This window comes from Rana temporaria, chromosome 4 (assembly GCF_905171775.1).
Source record: "Rana temporaria chromosome 4, aRanTem1.1, whole genome shotgun sequence".
Taxonomy (NCBI): Eukaryota; Metazoa; Chordata; class Amphibia; order Anura; family Ranidae; genus Rana; species Rana temporaria.
Window position 1 is genome coordinate 119498596 of NC_053492.1, and position 22572 is coordinate 119521167.

Below are 22572 nucleotides of genomic sequence, written 5' to 3' on the forward strand. Positions count from 1 at the left end.
TCCAACAATAATGTACTATCCAATGCTCACACTAGGGAATTCATAAATAAAGTGACCTGACCAAAGATCGCCCATCAACCTATTCACCTCACCATCGGTACCCAATGTGACCATTTATTTATTTATTTTTAAAACAGTAGCCAATTTAGGTTTTCAATCAGAGTTCTGTTGTAATATTTTGTAACGGTCTTATCACAAGTGTAACCTTGCCTTTGGGCCTTAAAACAGACCTCGCAGAACCGCCTAATGCCCATTAGCAAAACCTGTGATATGTGGCTGAAATTACTACTCCAGCATGAACACAATGAGCTGACCTCTGAAAAGCAGTCTCTGCACAACTCCAGCATACCAAGTCTAAAAAATCGCTAAGAACCCTGAATTGGTCTCAGAACATTTTCTGATTGCAGGAGGCATTCAGGCCTGAGACCATCTTCTGTGAGCTGACTATATGGCAATATAACAGTACATTACAAAGACACATTAGCCAACCCTGTTTGACTGCTGAGGCTGCACAATATACTACTCTGCTTCTGGTATTCTAAAAGGATAAACAGGGGGTCTAAGACGTAGTTGAAGAGCTGTTTATATCTCTGATTTAGTCTTACACCTCATCTCTTTATAGTTCTGTATCAACTTTGTTTAAATGCACTAAATACAGTCCAGGTGCATAAACTAAAAAACATTTGTCTTCCAGTTATCGATTTATTTTAGAAAAACACCAGATTAGAAGAGCCTGTCCCCTACCAGCAATGGCCCCTCTGCACAGCTCTGACAAACCCCTGCTGAATCAGAGCCAACACAAACCAATCATTAGGAACATGGGCCGATCCAGTCTGTACTTCTACTCTGAAAATGCTAGTTGCCCGGTCACTGATGCAGAACAAGTATAGCGATAAGGATTGCCAACAAGTCCTGAATGCATGTTCGAAGTCAGTTATTCAAATCCTGAAGCCAGAGACCATGCAAGTATTCTTCTCCAATATTACAACAGGCAGTGGTCAGTGGTACTGAATTGTTTTGGAATTAAAGCGGGAGTTTACCCTTAAAAAATTTTTTACGATTAGATTCATGCTCATTTTGTCTAGGGGAATCGGCAATTTTTTTTTTAAAACTAAGCAGTACTTACCGTTTTAGAGAGCGATCTTCTCTGCCGCTTTCCGGTATGGTCTTTGGGACTGGGCGTTCCTTCTTGACAGTCTTCCGACAGTCGCATCCATCGCGTCACGAGTAGCCGAAAGTCGGTGTGGCTCTATACGGCGCCTGCGCACCAACATTCGGCTACTTTCGGAAAATCATGACGCGATAGATGCGACCGTCGGAAGCCTGTCAATCAAGAAGGAACGCCCAGTCCCGCAGCCCATACCCGGACGCGGCGGAGAAGATGCAGAAAGAAAGAAAAAGAAAAAAAAAACACACATTCATACATATACTTACCTGCTTTGTGCAGTGGTTTTGCACAGAGTAGCCCCGATCTTCCTCTACTTGGGTCCCCCTGACCCCCCCCCCCTTGTCGAGTGCTCCCATAGCAAGCCGCTTGCTGTGGGAAGAACACGTGCATGCACGGTCCCAAGGCGGCTCTTTGCATCCATAGAGCACAGAAAGCGCAGCTCAGCCACGCCCTCCTGCTCCCGCCCAACGGCTCCCGCATCTCAGCCAATCAGGAGGGAGAGACCCATGAAAGACTCGGGTCTCATGCATATCGCTGGATCGAGAATGGGCTTAGGCATGAGGTGGGGGGGCCAAGCTGCGCACAGTTTTTTTTTACCTTCATGCATAAAATGCATGAAAGGTAAAAAACCTTCAGCATTTCAACCACTTTAAACAGTCTAAAGCCGTATAAATCATCCACATAACTTGGCAAATAAAAGTAATCTTTGACAGCTAAAAATCAGTAGACATTTTCAGGCAAACCTTTAGAAACACTACACTAACAGGCCGACTCTATGTAAACAGCAGCATGCACTGGACATGCAAGTCACGATTAGTCACTCTTTTGACCACAGTTAAGTGAAGTCTGGTTTAATGCAAGGTCATTGCTGTATGCACTCCTTGTATGCAGCAAGTGTTCTATACATACAGTCAGGGCTTTTTTTGTTAGAATGTTCCGGTCCTCTGTTCCCTGCTGTCGCTTGTAAACACAAGAGCCCAGCTTCTCAGTTTACAAGTGACAGATTGCCTCCCGGCAGCTCCCACAGATCTCATAACCCAAACGGCTCTCAGAGTCCAGTGCAGTCATGGGCTGGGGAGGAGAGTCCCTCAGGACGCTGCATGCACTCTGGGTTCCCCACCTGGTGCCAGGAAGGCAACGCCCTGCTGGATGCTCTCGCAACAGGAAACACTAACAGTGTGCAGGGAAGTATTAGAGTGGGCAGGTGGTTCACCTACAAAAAGGTAGGACATATGGAAAATGGTGGAGCTTTAAAGGGGCTGTGGGGAAGGGGCGTTAACTAGGAGGGGAGAAAGTGAGATTTGGATGGGGAATGCAAGAGGTAAGAGTGTGAAAGAGCTGAACGCTATGCGTAGCGCACCCCTTGAACCCAGCAATCTGTGCATAGCGCACCCCTTGAACCCGGCAATCTGTGCATAGCGCACCCCTTGAACCCGGCAATCTGTGCATAGCGCACCCCTTGAACCCGGCAATCTGTGCATAGCGCACCCCTTGAACCCGGCAATCTGTGCATAGCGCACCCCTTGAACCCGGCAATCTGTGCATAGCGCACCCCTTGAACCCGGCAATCTGTGCATAGCGCACCCCTTGAACCCGGCAATCTGTGCATAGCGCACCCCTTGAACCCGGCAATCTGTGCATAGCGCACCCCTTGAACCCGGCAATCTGTGCATAGCGCACCCCTTGAACCCGGCAATCTGTGCATAGCGCACCCCTTGAACTCTGCATGTAACACACTCATTGTATTTAATGCACCCTCCTACTGTTGGTGCAATTTGACCACACCCACCATCTGATGTGGTGGGGAGGGGGGAAGAGGGGTCATAGTTGAGTTCCATGTCCTGTCGAGAGATGCCCCTTATCGAAAAATGCCCGCCGGAACAGCCGAGTTTACGATCAGCTACTGTCCTGCGTTGCCGAAGCACGTTCATGTAGGAGAGGGGCGCATATTTACAGGAAGGGGGCAGATATTTTAATGGTGGGCAGTGCTTGGGGGGCAGAATTTGATGGTCAAAGAAATCTGCTAAAGAGAAATCTGCTAAAGAGATCTTTATCCAATATAGCAAAAGCCACCCTTCAATTGACTAAAGAAGCTTTCAAAATTAATAGCAGATAAAGGTTTATTTTACAGATTTCTTTAGCCATCAATAAAAATTCCACCTGCAAATCATCGAAACATCCGCTCCTTCGTGTAAATATTCGGCCACGCGAGACAACAGCCGATCGTAAACTCAGCTGTTCTTCAGCGCATGCGCAGTTCCACCCGGGCACTATTCGATAGCTGGGCACTTCTCGAAAAAGAACACCGGCACAGATTCTCCGAGGGGAAAAAAAGCCCAGCATACAGTTATTAACATAAAAAGTGTAGCACATAAAATTAATAGATCACCCAATGAAAGGATGAATAAACCGTGCATCAAACAAATGGTGAAAAAATTATGACGACGATATATCAACCAAAAAAGTGATGTATATGTATAGACACTGGATGGTGTATATATAAAATCGAAATAAATTTATGTGAAAAAGTCCAATATGATGAAAATTGGTGATAATAGTCTCAATGCCTCGGAATGAAGCGTGGTAAAGAAATCCACCACCGATCATTGAAAGAAAGGCTTACCAGAGATACTGTACCCTAATGGACATATGCCCAGGGGGTCAGTAAGGCAGGGTATAAACCACTCTCAGGCCTGGATCATCAGCTGCAATTCTCACGGAGATGTCTCACACGTCAATCGGAGAGGAACCAAGGGATCGAATCAGGAAAAAGGTCGCTAGAAATCTGCTGAAGACTGATACGCTTCACAAAAGCCAATTTCTGTCTTCAGGCGCAGCACAAGACACACAGGTTCCTGCTACTGATTTGATTGAAGAATTACCTGCCTCTTCTTGTGTGCGAGGTAAAACTATCCCTCACTGGCATACAGTTATTGGGAAATACCAACTTCAAACCCTCCCTTCTAGACTTCTGTATATGCCATTCCCCATACCGGTCCTACAAATATCACGCATTGCAAGAAACCCTATAAAAAATGTAAAAACCCAACATAGCTCTGCACTATACCAATACAAAAAGAAAATGTGTGGTCTTTCCATTTGTGCGTCACGTCAAACACATTCTTCATTTTACAACCATAGCAGCTCTGCCCAGAGCTACATCAGCGTTTCCTCTTAGTGCATCAGAAGCCGATAGAACAGTAACTAAAACACTTGTCCTTCACTGCACAGCAGGAAGAGGCTGTGCAAATGTTGTGTTGAGACAGGTGCTCATAAGACTATACAGATTTCTCACAGTTTGGTTGTTTATGCAGCATTCTCTACTCACCAGGACTATGAGAGCGCCATCTCTCTCCTTCTCTTCTGGGTGCTGCTGTCCTCCAAACACCTCCACCTTCTTCTTCTTCACCATTTAATTCTTCCCGCAAGCTGCGCCAATTTCCACTTTCGGGGCGGACAAACTCATGCGTTCTCACAGTGGGTGCAGCACCTCCTTCTTCGAATGCAGGCCGCACTGAGAAGGTTTAGTGGAGAATTAGTCCTATAACAGTACTAATAAATGAAATTTAGATTTCATTATAGTAAGTCAAGGAATAAAGATTTAGCCTTATATAATTAGAGAATGTGTAATCACACCAAGCCTAAGACTACCTGCAAAATCCCTTGTGAGGATTTTATATTTATAAAAGTGCGAAAGGAGTATACTAAAATTATCCCCCTTATACTTCCCTGAGCAAACAACTTTAGTTTTAAAGGGGTTCCATAGTCCCTGCATATACTTATAAGATTAGCATTGTAATAGCAATACAAATAATAGCTTGTTTTGACAATTAGTGAAAAATCTCCTTTCGGGTTTTGATTGCCATCTGTCTGCTGGTCATCTATTTCCACAACTTCCTGGATTCCCTGCATGCTTTGCAGCTTCTCCTCTGCCATTTACTTTCAACTTCTTAGGCCCCTATCATATAGGACGGATCCACCCTGCACGAGATCACTCCATTGATCCCCGCTGAGCAGGCAGATGACAAGTGCGTCACTGCTCACTGTGCAGGGACAGACCTGTCAGAGCCCAGCTGTTCTCAATGCAAAGATCGGACAACAATTGACAGCATGTCTGTTTTCATCCGATCCTATCCTCTGGACAGATGGCAAAGTTATCGCCATCCATCTGTTTTCAATGAATCGTGACGGATAGGATGGTAAGCGGGTGTCAGCAGACATCTCCGTTGATATCCGCCTGCCTTTACAAGTGAATGGGTGGCCTGCCGGGTCCGCCTGAATAACAGACAGGCGGATCTGTGCCAAGCTGATCGTGTGAAAGGGGACCTAGGGGATACATATCCCATGATACCTTGCTGCCTGCAAGCAGCGATTCCTACTTGTGCCCCTTGAAACTCTAATCAATACCTTTGTAGTCCAGAAGGCAGGGTCCGAATTCTGTGATGCATCAGAGCCCAATAACTGGCATAGTGAATACGTGTCACAGAATTCAAGGAACTAAATGTCAAGATCATTCTAATAGGAGTAAGATCACTCCAATACATAGTGTAGGCTAGATATAACAAACACGATGTGGAAATTAAAGTGGTTGTAAACCCTTCACAACCAATTTAACCTACAGGTAAGCCTAGATTAAGGCTTACCTGTTTTGCAGTGGCGGCCCGTCCATAGGGGGCGCCCGGGCGCCGCGCCCCCCTCCTGTAGTCACAAAAAAAAAAAAAAAAAAAACGGGCCCTTTAAGAATTTTTATTTTACTTCTGTCATTTTACTTTAACTTTTACTGCAGTTGTGGCAGCCGTCTATAGAGGGCGCTGCAGCGCCACCCTCTCGCGCAAATGACATACATTCATGTATTCATGAATGTATGTTATTATTGTTGCCAGCTGCCTCTGGACTCTATTCATATAACCGGAACTTAGGGCGCCGATTACATGAATAACGGCAGCTGGTTGGCTAAGAGGAAGTGCCTATCAGAGCCACTGGCTCTGATTGGCTTTCCAAGTACAGCCCTCCGGCTCTCGGAAGTCTATCTAAGGAACGCAGCCCACTTTGTCCCTTAAATAAGACTGATGGCCGTTTCAGCCAATCAGGTTCCCGAATTCTTGTTATTGGTAACCTGATTGGCTGAAGCTACACTAAGGCAGGAGAAGATTGAAGACATCACTTCCTGTTTTCTCTCTGAAGTATGAGGACGGAGCAGACCAGTGGAAGAAGACACAAGGAGCCTGGAGGACAACACACACAGCTGAGCTAAGTGATCTATTTGTCTCTCGTTCGGCAGCACTGGCCCCAACCACCCCCCCCCCCCACCGCTTATTAACTGTAATGTAAGGCTGCATTTGATATGGGACAGGCTGCATTTGTTATGGGACAGGCTGCATTTGTTATGGGACAGGCTGCATTTGTTATGGGACAGGCTGCATTTGATGGGGGACAGGCTGCATTTGATGGGGGACAGGCTGCATTTGATGGGGGACAGGCTGCATTTGATGGGGGACAGGCTGCATTTGATATGGGACAGGCTGCATTTGATATGGGACAGGCTGCATTTGATATGGGGCGGACAGGCTGCATTTGATATGGGACAGGCTGTATTTGATGGGGGGGGAGAAAGGCTGCATTTGATGTGACACAGGGCTGTATGTAAGGAGGGACTCCGCTGTGGGCACCTGATGGCAGGCGACACGCTTGGGGCTCCCACTGATTCTGCATTATGGTGAGTTGAATGATTTCATTTTTTATTACAATGTAATAATATAAATAATGTGCTTCAATCATCCTGACACCATAACAACCATGGTGCCGGGATGATTGAAGTATCTTTATCTGCTGAATGTTAAACTTTCTAGAATACATCTCTCTCTCGCCCACTATTTTGCTGAACCACGCCCATTTCCACCAGTGGGAGGGGTCAAAAGGGAAGAGCGGGGTCTGGCGCCCCCCCCTCCTAAAACTTCACCAGCCGCCACTGAGTTGCAACAAATAAAACCTAAAAGGTTTAAGAGATATTTGCAGAAATGGCGGCACCGATGTCTACGGCGCATGCGCCGTAGACATCAGGTGCACGGAGGGTCCCGCTTCTAACGGCAATAATGACGTTAGTGGCGTCACCTGCACGGGAGTGACGTAATCGCTGCTCCAGCCAGTCACAGCGGCGGAGCAGCGATACCCAGAAGGCACTCCGGGTATCATGGCAGCGATAGAGGAGGTGACCGAGGACCGCTGCAGGGGCTTCGATCTCAGGTAAGCAATTCATAATGAGCTAGTATGCTATGCATACCAACTCATTATGCCTTTGTCTTGCAGGGTGTTTTATTTATTTTTTTAGAGAGGGTTCTCATCCTCCAACATAACATTTTAAATTTTGACCACATGCAAAACTTAAAGCTGATCTCCATGGCTTCCTGTCTCTTAAAATAGTTTACTTGGAACAAACTGGTCCAAATTACCTACTTCCTTCAGGTGCTGCAGTGTCTCTAAGCACTGTATGTACTGCATGTAGCTACAGCTATATACAGTACACAGTGCTGGTTTCCTGGCTGTGAGACAGAGACTTCCCATCTCAAACCCGGAAAAATGCAGAGTCGGTCCGAGTGGTGTTCAGCAATTCAAAGGCAGTTTTGAATTCTGTGACTGAATACAATGCTTCCTGATTGGCCGAGTTGAACAGGTGGGCTGACAGCCAACTAAAGGAAGCGGTCAAATTATTTTCAATAGCCATTAAGACCCGCTAAGGCAGTGGTTCTCAACCTTCTAGTGTCGTGACCCCTTGATAAAATTTCTTAAGTTGTGGGGACCCCTAACAGTAAAATTATTTTCATAGCGTGGGCTGTCCGCACCCAAGGCAAGACAAGTAATTTGTGCCCTTAACCCACAGACTTTTAGCGCTCCGAGTCCCTTACACTCGTACAGTATTAAATCCCCTTATGGTACATTTTAGTATATACACCACGCTTTCGCTTTGTTCTCCTTTCTTTCCCTTTTCTCTCTATCCTAATTTCTCGTTAGTTTTTTTCCTCATCCCCTCTCTAGCCATCTTTCCTCTCTCCCTTTTTCTTTCTTCCCCCCCTCTTTTCCGCTCCCTTCCATGTACTCTATTTTTATTCCTTCTTACTCCTTGGTGGGGGTAGGGATGAGTGACAGTGCTGGCGGGGAGTTGGGATGAGTGGCTGTGCTCTTTATCAAGGTCATCTTCTGATCTGAGAACTGTAGTGTATAAATCACAGGTAGTGTTACTCACTGTGTCTGACGTTGTGGCGTCTCGCAGCAGTGACACCTATGTCGAAATCAGGAGATAGCGTCTCTTCCAGTCCCTCCGACTTCACATTCCTTACCAGTCAGATGACCTCTAGTCTCTGCCCCCCAGCCATGCCATGAACTGAGTGGGCGGCCACAGAATTGCTGGGAGAGGGTGCAGGCTTCAGGAACAGCCCAGGATTCGGTGACCCCTGGTAAAGTCATTTGACCCCCAGGTTGAGAACCACTGCGCTAAGGGCTCTGCTAGAGGCGTAGCAATTTACGACAGCACTTAATGAATAGTATCTGGCTTAAAGCATTTTACAATGGCTATTCGTGTTCTGGTTTGCCAGAGTTTTGCTAATATGCTTAATGACACTAGGCCTGTGGCCTATCAAAGATGGGACTAGAATGTTACAATAGGGTTCATAATTACCTGCTTTATGTTCTGAGCTAGCTGTATCATAGGGAAGCTTCAATGATATGTATGCATGCATGCACGCACAAGATTTCATGAGGTGCTGTTAAAATGTACTATGTTTGTGTCGTTGCTGGACAAAACTATCTCTTTTTAAACACAAACATGGACTGAACTATTTAACAACCCATACAGCCCTGCCGCAATCGTTGCGGCAATAGCAGTAAAAGGGTTCCAAGGGTTAAACCGTATCCGATCATATACAATTTTATACAGTTCTAAATATCCCTGTTATGGGCCCATAGGTCTGATGAGAATATAAAACACACAAGATCTTTAAAAAAATTAAAATTTAAAGTGTAGCTTTGCTTTCTTGGGTATTCACTACCGCATAGTATAAACGCCTCCAACTGTTGCTTGAAAAAGGACAACTTAATTTATTGGAAAAACAAGCTAACTAATCTCTATTTACAATGTTTTCACAGCATCACCTATCATTTGGCATGCATGTTCCTTCATAAGGTGCATCCCATTTTCAGAGCAAACCTTCAGAAATCCGGTCGGAACAGGAGCAAACGCTCTGGAATCCGCCCAGGACTCATTAGTGGGGCATTTTTGACCTATAGCCAAAAAAGCTGTTTATGGGAGAAAAAAAAAAAAAAAAAAAAAGAAGAAGAAGAAGAAGAAGTGTGAAGTGGTCTGCAGGAGGGGAGAACACAGGGTCAGGAATTCTGTCTGGGTACTGTTTATGGTAGACCTGTTCATTACGACTGCCTATCCCAATGATACCTTCCTAAAGATATGTACAAATGTACATGCAGCTCTAAGTGGTTCGGCGATAACACAGTGAAAGATCCCAAACTGCAAAACAATTATATTGTTCTAATATCTCATAAACAGGGCATGCCAACTTAAGCCTGGTACACACTGAAAACTTTTTTGTTCAACGCAGCAGGCAAAAAAAAAAAGAAATTATCCTTTACTGATGATTTTTTGCCAACATAAGGCAGACCAAAGATTATGCATTTTGCATTTCATTCAACCAGCAGTTTGAATTAGGAAAATGTTGATCATTAACACACTCAGCGTTGATAAGGGAATCCCTCCCATGGAACTCTTGTATTCTGACAGCCATCAGAGTTCCCAACTGTCAGAATACAAAAAAGTAAAAACAGGCTGGTTGTACAGAAGTGGATCAAGAGATTGACTTCTGTACAACCAGCCTGTCCATAGATGGATTGAAATTTGGCCAGTCCTTACTAAACCGGCAGAATATCAAACCATCAATGGCTGCCTTAAAAAGTTGAGTGCCACCCAAAAATGGAACTTTTCGGAATACAATCCCCCCCGCCCCCCCCCTCCGGTATCACATTTAGCACCTTTCAGCCGGGGGGGGGGGGGGGGGAGATACTTGTCTAATACAGGTATTTTGCTCCCACTTCCGGGCATAGATATCCACAGATATCTACATCACGTCTGGTGAATCCTCCCCGCCCCCCCCCCCCCCCCCCCCCGTCTTCTGGGAGACACAGGTTCCAAAAGACAGCGGGGACCATTCAGATTACGCATCACGACTTGCGCAGTAGCGAACCAAGAGGTAAAGCTGCAATTCCGGCTATCTATATTACTCTCTCTCCTGAATGGGATCCAATATTGGAGGTGTTGAAGCTAACCCATGGTCAAAAGCATGATATCTGACAAGTCTGAATCATTTAACACCAGCAGGTGTTTTTTTAAAACACGGTTACACACTTATATATTTTTTATAACAAGGAGAACATTTTCCCTTTTTTCTCTAAATTGTTAAATTTGGAGAAAATATAAGCAATCACATTTTTCACTGTTAGTTGGTATAATGACGATCCATAGTCTGTGTTCCATTACCTGATTATCTATTCATTTACAGTTTTTGCGCATCTTTTTTGTTTTATATTCAATTCCTGATGCCCTTACTAAAGATGGCGGGAGCAGCACCCAAGAACTGAGGGACAGATCGGCTTCATGTGCCAACATCGTGACAGGTAAGTGTCCAAATTTTAAAAGTCAGCAGCTGCAAAAAATTTTATAAATTGGCAAAACTCCGCTTTAAAAAGTGTTACTAAATCCAGAACAGTAAAAACAGTCTGTATATGCATTAACCACTTAAGGACCGCCTCCTGCAAATATACGTCGCAGAATGGCACGGCTGGGCACAAACACGTACCTGTACGTCCTCTAAGTGCCTAGCCGTGGGTCGCGGGCGCCCGCGGCACGACCCGGTCCGAAGCTCCGTGACCGCTGCACCAGCGGACCCGATCGCCGCCGGAGTCCCGCGATCGGTCCCTGGAGCTGAAGAACGGGGAGAGAGCTGTGTGTAAACACAGCTTCCCTGTTCTTCACTGTGGCGCTGTCATTGATCGTGTGTTTCCTAATATAGGGAAACACGATCAATGACATCACACGTCCAGCGCTGCCCCCCTACAGTTAGAAACACAGATGAGGCCACACTTAACCGCTTCAGCGCCCCCCTAGTGGTTAACTCCCAAACTGCAATTGTCATTTTCACAATAAACAATGCATTAATGCATTTTTGCTGTGAAAATTACACTGGTCGCAAAAATGTGTCAAAATTGTCCGATGTGTCCGCCATGTCGCAGTCACGAAAAAAAACGCTGATAGCCGCCATTAGTAGTAAAAAAAAAAAAAAAGATAAAAATGCAATAAAACTATCCCATATTTTGTAAACGCTATAAATTTTGCACAAACCAATCGATAAACGCTTAGAGATTTTTTTTCACCAAAAATAGGTAGAAGAATACGTATCGGCCTAATATCGGAAAATAATGTTTTTTATATATTTTTGGGGATATTTATTATAGCAAAAAGTAAAAAATATTGAATTTTTTTCAAAATTGTCGCTCTATTTGTTTATAGCGCAAAAAATAAAAACCGCAGAGGTGAATACCACCAAAAGAAAGCTCCATTTGTGGGGAAAAAGGACAATTTTGTTTGGGAGCCACGTCGCATGACCGCGCAATTGTCAGTTAAAGCGACGCAGTGCCGAATCGCAAAAACTGTCCGGGTCCTTTACCTGCCTAAAGGTCCGGGTCTTAAGTGGTTAAAGCATGCATGTTATACTCACAGTGGAACCTAAGGGGTTAATCCTCTGCATTGTGTAAAAAGGCTGGTTTGATCCACCTCTGACCCCGCTTCTTCCAGAGTCCCCTAACCATCTCCGAATAGTAGAGGCTAGGGAAAATACTGCCATGCTCAGTTTGGTGTGTATTGTGAGAGGTTTTTTTTCTTGAAAGAGAGTGCATGTGATCACCACAGGGCCAATCAGCACTGCCCAGACAGGGGAACAGGGGTCCTGCAGCCTCGTAGGACAATCATGGGAGAATAAAAACTTCTCCTACAAGCTTTAACCAGACACTGATAGAAGTCATATGACTGTTGATGAGAAAGTATTTAGCCGTTTATATTTACTAAAACTCTTGCATTTCCATGTTCTGTGTACGACCAGATATAGGGACTGCAGGGTGCTGGGTTTAGTAACACTAACTCTGAAATTTTAGAATTCCTGCACAACTGGCACAGTTTACTCATTTGGGGCAAACTTTTAACCATAAAAGAGAATAGGAAATGCTTAAAGCCTGTCAGCTAAAAGCGTTTTTTTTTTTCCGCCTATAAAATACAATGAAAAATATCTCGCACAACAGGACAAAAAAAAAAAAAACGGACAACCACACAACTGTATAATGGTATAAAATCTATGTTGGGCTGAGTTTGTCCTTTATTACTACTAAATCAAGATGCTAGACCTTTTAAAACCAAAAATATTGCATACGCTGGACGTGCCAAGGTGTAGAATTTCTATGTGTCATAGACCTAATATATGAATGCAGACTGCCACATTTGTACAACTCGCACTATTGTTCTAAAACTTGAAGGAATTTAGGAACCAATTTAGAAAACAAATAAGCCCATTTAGGTAATCTGACTGACACAAACCAATCAAGCAATCTTTGGTTGTCCCCCAGTGACCTTGGCAAAGTTTGCAGCTCACGTTTTTCATCCAGCACTGTGGACTCTGCCCCATTTGTACAGCAGTAACTGTTTTGAGGATACTTATATGTAGATCCAGTAATAAACGACATGCTAAAGATCCCAACCACAAATCTAATATTTTCAGCAAGTGGTAACGAGAAGAACCCCTCTCAGACTTAGGCCCCTTTCACACTGGCACGTTTTTCAGGCGGTTCAGCGCTAAAAATAGCGCTGCTATACCGCCTGAAAAAAATCGTGCCCTGCAGTCTTCAATGTGAAAGCCGCATCTTTGAGCGGTATAGGAGCAGGGTGTCTACCGCTCCTATACCGCTTCTTCCTATTGAAATCAATGGGAAACCACGGTAATACTGCTGGCAATGCGCCTCTACAGAGGCGCTTTGCCGGTGGTATTGACCCTTTTTCGGCCGTTAGCGGGGTTAAAACCGCACCGCTAGCGGCCGAATATCGCGGTAAATATGACAGTATAGCGGCACTAAAATTTGCGCCGCTATACAGTCACTGCACCTCCACTGCCCCGTGTGAAAGGGGTCTAATTGCAGTTTGTGTCTGCATTTAGAAAATCCCTATTCTTAGAAGTCCTAGATAAAAGTAGTTGGATAAAGTGAAGAGAAATCTCCCCACTGGAGACAGAAAAGAAAAAAACCTTTTTGATATAAGAGAAAGCACCTCTGTCAGACTGCAAGGTATATCTAAACCCAATGTTATTATACGCTGCAACTTATCTTGGAGGGGGTAGCTACAATAGGTAAATTTTCAGGCTTATTTCCATTTTTTCAAACTGGTGATACAGCTAGTAACACGTCCTTTACTAGGGTGAGAATGCTCATTTACTGTACTGTATCTATGAAGAAGCAGGCTGGCTTATCACCCTGAGCTGCTCCTTTGAATTGGACTACAAATGTTTCTTACGCTACTCGTCTTTATTCTGTAGTCTATGTAGTCTTCTGTAGTTGACAGAAGATAGCTGGGAATGCTATAATTATTATTCAGTATCAATTCCAGTTAAGAAATTTGATAAGGATCCTGCAAGATCAACAGGCATGGGGAGTAAAAATCACAAAAACGGTCTCCTGTACTCAAGGGTGATGTAATGGCGGTGGATGTACCACAGGATCTTAATAGCTCCAAAAGACACGTAGGATTTGCTGCCCTCTAAGGGTCGATGGTAAAACCCAAAAGGAAGGGAAAGAGGAGAGTGCGCACAAGCTCCCACACCACTGCTGCCAGCCAAGGAGTCTTGGCTGGTGGCGAGGGAGACCAGTGCTCCCTCTATTTTTCTTACAGATCAACAGACATGTTTCTAGGGTCAATATTTGGACGCCAGGTCTCACATGAACTTCAACATAAGCTGTAACGGTATGGCAGCAACCATACATATAAGCACCTAGGTTACTGGTATGATTGAGAGCATGGCTGGAGGACAGAATAATCCCTATTAACATGACAGTTTACATATTGTGGAAACATTGGTGATGTTATCAAGTGAAGTGATTGATATAGAGGGAGTTTGTAACCAAAAAACATATACCAATTGTCTGTCAGGATCATGAAGCAGCAGCTGGCTTGCTGCAAAACACATAGACCCATATCTATATACGATTGTATTGTACTTAGTGTAAAATTACATAGCTTACACCAAATGTTTGTATCATTTGGTGTAAGCTAGCAACTTTAATGGAGGCTTTCACCTGAAATTATATTAGAGATAGAGATTTTTTTTATATATATATATATATATATATATATATATATATATATAATATAGATAGATAGATATCTCTCTCTCTATCTATCTATCTATCTCACTACCCCCAAAGGAGCTGCTGGTTTGTTTTGGGTGGCATGTTACCTCTATGTCCTCGTCAAATAGGGTATCAGATGAGAGTTGAGAAAAAGTTCAATGTCCACACTTTAGACTTTTTTCTTTGATTTGCTGAACTTGGTATATAAAAAGAATAAGAGAAGTAGTTGAAGAAGTGGAAGGGTAACCACATTTTTGTTACAGCCTTATGCCAAAGTGGATTCAATTCATTATTTTCCTCAAAATTCTACAAATATCCCGTAATGACAACATAAGTTTGTTTGACATCTTTGCCATTTATTTTTTTAAATAAAACACATGTACATAAGTATTCACAGCCTTTGCCATGACACTCAAAATTTAGCTCAGCTGCATCCAGTTTCCACTGATCGTCCTCGATATGTTCCTACAACTTGGAGTCCATCTGTGGTAAATTCAGTTGGACATGATTTGGAAAGGCACCTGTCTATAGAAGGTCCCACAATAAACAGTGAATGTCAGAGCACAAACCAAGCCATGAAGTCCAAGGAATTGTCTGTTAGACCTCCGAGACAGGATTGAATGGAGGCACATATCTGGGGAAGGTACAGAAAATGTCTGCAGCATTAAAGGTCCCAATGAGCACAGTGGCCTCCATCATCCATAAATGAAAGAAGTTTGGAACCACCAGGACTTTCTAAAGCAGGCTGCCTGAAGGACCTTAGTCAGGGAGGTGACCAAGAACCCAATGGTCACTCTGATAGAGCTCCAGTGTTTCCCCGTGGAGAGAGGAGAATCTTCCAGAGAAACCACCATCTATGAAAAACTCCAATCAGGCCTGCATGGTAGAGTGAAAAAAAATAAATAAAAAAAAAAATCGCATCACAGTAGATGCGATCCAAAGTGTGACTTAAATGAGCCACAGGGATCTAGCAATGAAGGAGTACATAGTCATAAATAAAAAAAAATATATAAAAGTTTATTAAAACAACTCATATCAAAAACTCAAAGAAAAATAAAATAAACCTTCCACCATTATAAAATAAAGAGAACGTTGTCTATGAATTAAAAATGTCAAAACTCAGACAGCAGACATACATGCTAGAAAACAGATGATTGAATGTTGAGATAATCCAATAGAATTTATATGAAAATCACATTCAAACGGATGATGGTAACAGCTCAAAAAACAGGGGGAAAAGAAAGAAAGTTCTTTGATAAAATGATGAAAGGAGGTGTATCAACCTGATCAGAACACCTCACAAGCAGAATGACACCCCTAGTTAATCAAAGAGTCTGTTAAGCCAATGTGCGGCAAACAAAGCATGAGAAAGCATGGAGCCAATGGCCGGCACAGGTGTATGACAGAAACTTGATCTCCAGTAATGGGCACTGAGTCTAATGGAAAAAGGCAAATGAGAAGCAAAAACAGCCATGCATATTTACGTATTCCTTGTGGGAGAAAAAAAAAAAAAAGGTCTCCAAACATTTCAGGTAACTTTCAAGCTGGTCCCAGCTTCTCAAAGTATTGAGTCTTGTAAACAAGAGCTAAGAAAATGCCTCGCCAAGATGGATGGCTTCCGTGCTAGATGTGTAACTTAGCCCTGGAGCAGAGGTTTAGGCGATTCAGTAATTGAGAGATCTCCTTTCCAAACTGTGTGGATAATTGCTTGCCTTAATCATAGCATAACCTCATGCCAAACCCAGGGGCAGCAAATGATGGTGAAGCTGCAGAAATGTGATCTCTCGCTCCTAAAACGGCGTGCATTAAACCGCTGAACTGTCCAAGCTACAGTGGAGGCAGGCATGTGAAGACACGTGTCTAAATGTTTCGCTAGGGACTCGTCATGACATGGCGACCTTGGGCTGTGAATGGTATTCATACACCTTTTAAATCCAGCCACGTGTTTCATTATTGGGTGCCTACTGCTTTATTAACACATGACCTTTTAAAATAACAAATTTAATGTGAATCCAACTAGATAGTAGCAGATAACTGGGATTGCTCCACATAATCGTGAAAAACAATGGTAATAAAAAATACAAATGGTGCAAACCTACAATGAAAATAATTCATATACATCTGTCCCATTGCACATTTAGTCCTTCCATACAAGTCAAATTCACTCATAACAAAGAGCTATATCAGGGGTCTGCAACCTTTAAGACATAAAGAGCCACTTGGACCCGTTTCCGAATGAAAAAAAAACTGGGAGCCGCAAAACCATTGCGACATTTAAAACAAATATAACACTGCTAATTGATATTGTACAGTATTGCATTTGCTGGGCATGTGGAGGTGGAATCTTATCTGATATTGTCAAGATTCCACCTCCACATGCCCAATATCGGATAAGATTCCACCTCCACATGCCCAATATCGGATAAGATTCCACCTCCACATGCCCAATATCGGATAAGATTCCACCTCCACATGCCCAGCAAATGCAATCATCATCATCATCATCATTACAAAATCATCAGCCCCCCTCACCATCATTACAAAATCATCAGCCCCCCCCTCACCATCATCAGCCCTCCACCATCATCATTACAAAATCATCAGCCCCACCATCATTAATTACACCACCATCAGCCCCCCCCCCTCACCATCATCATCATCATCAGCCCCCCCCCCTCACCATCATCATCATCATCAGCCCCCCCCCCCACCACCATCATCATTAAAAAAAAATTAGCTCCCGTCACCATCGCAAGGCAGCCCCCCCCCCCATCATTATCATTAAAAAAAATAGCTCCCGTCACCATCGCAAGCCAGCCCCTCCCACCATCACCATCATTAAAAAAAAAAATAGCTCCCGTCACCATCGCAAGGCAGCCCCCCCCCCCCCCCATCATTATCATTAAAAAAAAATAGCTCCCGTCACCATCGCAAGCCAGCCCCTCCCACCATCACCATCATTAAAAAAAAAAATAGCTCCCGTCACCATCGCAAGGCAGCCCCCCCCCCCCCCATCATTATCATTAAAAAAAAATAGCTCCCGTCACCATCGCAAGCCAGCCCCTCCCACCATCACCATCATTAAAAAAAAAATAGCTCCCGTCACCATCGCAAGGCAGCCCCCCCCCCCCATCATTAAAAAATAAATAGCTCCCGTCACCATCGCAAGGCAGCCCCCTCATTGTAAGCCCCTCACAGCCTTACTGTTCTGTGCTGTGTCACGATGCTCCCCCACACTGGCGCGCTGGCAAATGTCCCGCCCTCCTCCTCTAGACCAGCTTGTGTGACAGACAGCACACTGGCTCTATCACACGAGCTAGTCTTCTAGCAGGAGGAGGGCGGGACATTTGTCACAGCGCGCCCGAACTGTTAACTCCGGGATCGCTGTGTAAAGTCCTCCGCTGGCCGCAAAAGGTGTCCCGGAGCCGCGGCAAAGGTTTAAAAGAGCCGCATGCGGCTCCGGGGGCCGCGGGTTGCCGACCCCTGAGCTATATCATGGAAAGAACAGAAAAATAAAGCAGGTAAGTAAATTAATAGAAAATTAAAAATGTAATTAGTCCAAGAACACCTGAAGATTTAACTTGTTTAACCCTTTAGGCTTCAATGAATTTAACCTATATTGTATATCCAAAATGTATCTTTTTTTTTTTTTTTTTTTTTTTTTTTTTTAAGAAGCACTTTGTCAAAGTCACCTTTTCTGGCCCCTAAACTAGTAACCCATCAGGTTTTGACTGACACAAAAGAAAATGTTTTGCCAAGAGGCTTTTGGGTTCCTTATGTTTTATATCACCCAAATGTTCCCCTATTCTACACAGTTGGCGTTTCGTTTTTCCAATATACATCTTTTGGCATGGACATTGCAGACAGTAGATTACCTTTGTGGTTGCACAGTTAATCAAAACTATGAATTTTAAATGTATTCACATTGTCTGCATCTGTAAATGTCTGTGCGTTCCACAAATCTGGCAACGTCCACATTGAAACATGCCCTTTGACTTTTTTTCCAAGAACTGCCAAGAGTCCTTTAGGACTCGATACATATTCCGACTGAGTAAGGATATCAGATAAATTAGGGGCCCCAATGGTAGAGTGGCCACGCACGCCTCAGTAAAAAAAGGTACATGACAGCCCACCTGGCATTTGTCAAAAGGCACCTGAAGGACTCTCATACCATGAGAAACAAAATTAATGGTGGTGGCAGCATCATGCTGTGGGGATGTTTTTCAGCAGCAGGAACTGGGAGATTAGTCAGGATCGAGGGAAAGATGAATGCAGCAATGTACAGGGTCTTCCTTGATGAAAACATGCTCCAGAGCGCTGTGGATCTCAGACTGGGGTGAATGGTCATCTTCCAACAGAACAACAACCCTAAGCACACAGCCAAGATAACAAAAGAATGGCAACGGGACAACTCTGAATGTCCTTGAGTGGCCCAGCCAGAGCCCAGACTTGAACCCGATTGAACCTCTGGCAATGCATTGACACTCCCTATCCAACCTGATGGAGCGTTAGAAGTCCTGTAAAGAATGGTGTGCCAAGCTGGTAGTGTCATACTCACAAAGACCTGAGGCTATAATTGGTGCCAAAGGCGCTTCAAAGTATTGAGCAAAGACTGTGAATGTGATTCTAGTTTTCAGAAACTTGCAAAGATTTCATATAAAAACTTTTCACGTTGTCATTATGGAGGTATGGTTTGTAGAATTTTGAGGAAAATAATGCATTTAATCCATTTTGGAACATAACAAAATGTGGAAAAAGTGAAGCGTTGTGAATACTTTCCAGATGCACTATACACACACACACACACACACACACACACACACACACACACACACAGCGGGTAAAATAAGTATTGAACACGTCACCATTTTTCTAGGTAAATATATTTTTACATAAGGTGCTATTGACATGAAATGTTCACCACATTTCTAGAACAACCTATGCAGTCCATACATACAAAGAAACCAAAACAAACAAATAAAATGGAATGACAAAAAAGTATTGAACACAATAACTGAAATGTATTCAATACTTGTACAAAAGTCCTTTGTTGGCAATGACAGCTTCAAGACACCTCCTGTATGGAGAAACTAGTCACATACATTGCTTAGGTGTAATTTTGTCCCATTCTTCCAGTCTTTAAATCTTGATCATTGTCTTGCTGAAATGTCCCCCCTCGTTTCATCTTCATAATCCTGGTAGAAGGCAGCAGAGTTTTATCATGTCTCGGTACATTTTTTCCATTCATCCATCGAACGACATGACATTTGCCAGTACCGTATGCTGGAAAAAAGCCCCACACCATGATGTTCCCACCTCTAAACTTCACTGTTGGTATGGTGGTTTTCAATTTTAGTCTCATCTGACCAGACTATATTCCTCCAGTATTTCACAGGCTTATCTGCCTGTTGTGCAACAAGCTTTAAATGAGCTTAAACATGCTTTTTCTTCAGTCTTGCGTGGTCCGTGTGCATACCGGTTGTGGCGGTTTACCGCATTACTTATTGTTTTCTTTGAAACAATTGTACCTGCTAATTTCAGGCCTGTCTAAAGCTCTCCAAAGGTGGTCCTCGACTCTTGGACAAATCTTCTGATAATTATTTTCACTCCTCTGTCAGAAATACTGCAAGGAACACCTGGCCCTGGCCGGTTAATGAAGTGCTTTCCCCTTCCAAATTATGGCCCCAACAATGCTTACTGGAACTTTCAGAAATTTAGAAATCCTTCTGTAACCAAATGTCAACAGTATATTTTGCAACAATAAAGTTGCAAAGGTCTTGAGAGCACGCTTTGATTTTACCCATCACTAGAGGTTTCTTGTGTAACATCTTGATAATGAGACACCTATTTATAGGCCATCAGTTTTGACTTAAACATCTGATATTAATCTGCACTGACAAGGGGCAGAATTGCTTTCTAATTACTGATGGATTTCAGCTGGTGTCTTGGCTTTCCATGCCTTTTTGCACCTCCTTTTCATGTGTTCACTACTTTTTTCCTGTCTCATTCCATTATATTACACAACTTAATTTCTGAAAGTATTTGTTTTGGTTTCTTTGTATGAAATCGGTTACGAACACGTGGTGAAAACTTCATGTCAATAACACTTTTAGAAATTTACCTAGAAAAATGGTGCTGTGTTCATAACTTATTTTACCCGCTGTGAATACACATACACACACACACACACACACACACACACACACACACACTTATACAAATTCATAGGTTTTAGCCTTCCCCCAGTTTTCTAACACAGGTTCTGTCCCTTCCCCACTATCTGAAACTAAGAAAAAGTAGTATTGCCTTGACCTACGCATTAATGGAATGCCTTCCTTTCTCAGTTCACAGCAAAATATCTGACTAGTAGTTTAGAGCTTTGAGGAATTTAGGGCTCTCCAGTACTGCACAGTGCTGTTCTCCTTAAATATTTCTGAACTTGAAAGCTGGAAGAGGAAATGCTTCACCAAAAAGACGACTACACTGGGCTGAGCACACAGTGGGGGGTCATTTACGAAAGGCAAATCCACTTTGCACTACAAGTGCAAAGTGCACTGGAAATTGCACTGAAAGTGAACTTGGATGTGCAGTCGCTTTAAATCTGAGGGGTAGATATGAAATGAGGGGGAATATGGATGTGTGGGCATGATTTAGCCAGTGTTTGGGTCAATAAATGAAGTGAGGATGGGCATAAACCTCCAGCTCAGGAACAGCAGCAACAATGAGTTGAAACCTTTCAAGTCAGTCAGCTGCTTCCTGAAAATCATTTTGGCCCAGAAATGGTTGAAGTTCATTTTAGCTAAAGAAGTTTAACAACTGGCATATAATCAATGCCCGATTCTGCAGATTTTGGCAGTATCCAGAAACACAAATACTTGCCTATAAAAACACCTTAAAGCGGAGCTCCACCCTAAAGTGGAACTCACGCTGATCGGAACCCTCCCCCCCTCCGGTGTCACATTTGACACCTTTCAGGGGGGAGGGGGGTGCAGATACCTGTCTAAAGACAGGTATTTGCACCCACTTCCGGCCACAGAGCTTCGGGTTTTCTCCGAGCATGACGTCACCTCCCGTTGTGCTCTGGGAACACTCGGCTCCCAGAGCACAGCGGGAGCCAATCAGCGGCGCAGTGCAACTCGCGCATGAGCCGTAGGGAAACCTGGAGCGCTTCACTTCCTGGTTCCCTCACTGAGGATGGCGGGGGCAGCAGCAGAGAGACGAGCGATCGCTCGTCCTCTGCTGCGGACGGCGCTGGACTCCAGGACAGGTAAGTGTCCTAATATTAAAAGTCAGCAGCTGCAGTATTTGTAGCTGCTGGCTTTTAATATTTTTTTTTTAGTGACACATCCACTTTAAGACCTTAACCCACTCTCCCAGGCAATAGACCTTTTAGAAAGGCTGCTGCAGATGCTGTTGCTGCAAGGCAAAGCTGGTGCCTCGAGTATCTAGAAAAAACAGATACTTGAGATGTTCGCGTTCACGTCAATGTGTTTCTTGGGCATCCAAAATGGTATTCGGAGTATGTGCTAAAGTCTGACCCTTCCTCTCCGATTAGTTTACGGGCTGATAAGAATGATTATTAATATGTATTTTTAAAACGAAAAAAAAAAAAAGGGAAATTTTTAGCAATGGCAACTGCTCTCACTTTCGCAAAATCAACATTAAGTCTGATTCTACAAATTTTAATATCAATAGATGAGAGCTTTGACAGAGGTAATGAATCAAAAATGAAGAAAAGGCAATACAGGATGCCATGCAGCTACTCTAAATTATATATTCAATGGTGAGGGATTAATAAACCTAGATGCAGGTCCACAGCATAGCAGCCAGAGAAAAAACGCTCCCGATAGGCACGTTAGTGAAAAGTAGACTTGCTGTGGGAAGTCTACCTTCTTTAACCCAATAGTACCAATGAGCACACAGCAAATAAGTGCAACTTGTGCTGCTAAATGCTAAAAGGG

General features: G+C 43.6%; 1 protein-coding gene across 2 annotated transcripts in view; it reads right to left on the bottom strand.

Moving 5' to 3' along the window:
* GIGYF2 (GRB10 interacting GYF protein 2) overlaps positions 1-22572 on the bottom strand; it is a 183988-nt gene that overhangs the window by 96300 nt on the left and 65116 nt on the right. Inside the window, exon 8 of one of the 2 annotated variants that reach the window (XM_040348946.1) lies at positions 4497-4682. The exons of the other annotated variant lie outside the window; for it this stretch is intronic. Within the exon in view, the coding sequence (XP_040204880.1) occupies positions 4497-4682 (186 nt within the window). The remainder of the gene's footprint in view (positions 1-4496; positions 4683-22572) is intronic. 2 annotated transcript variants of the gene reach the window in all.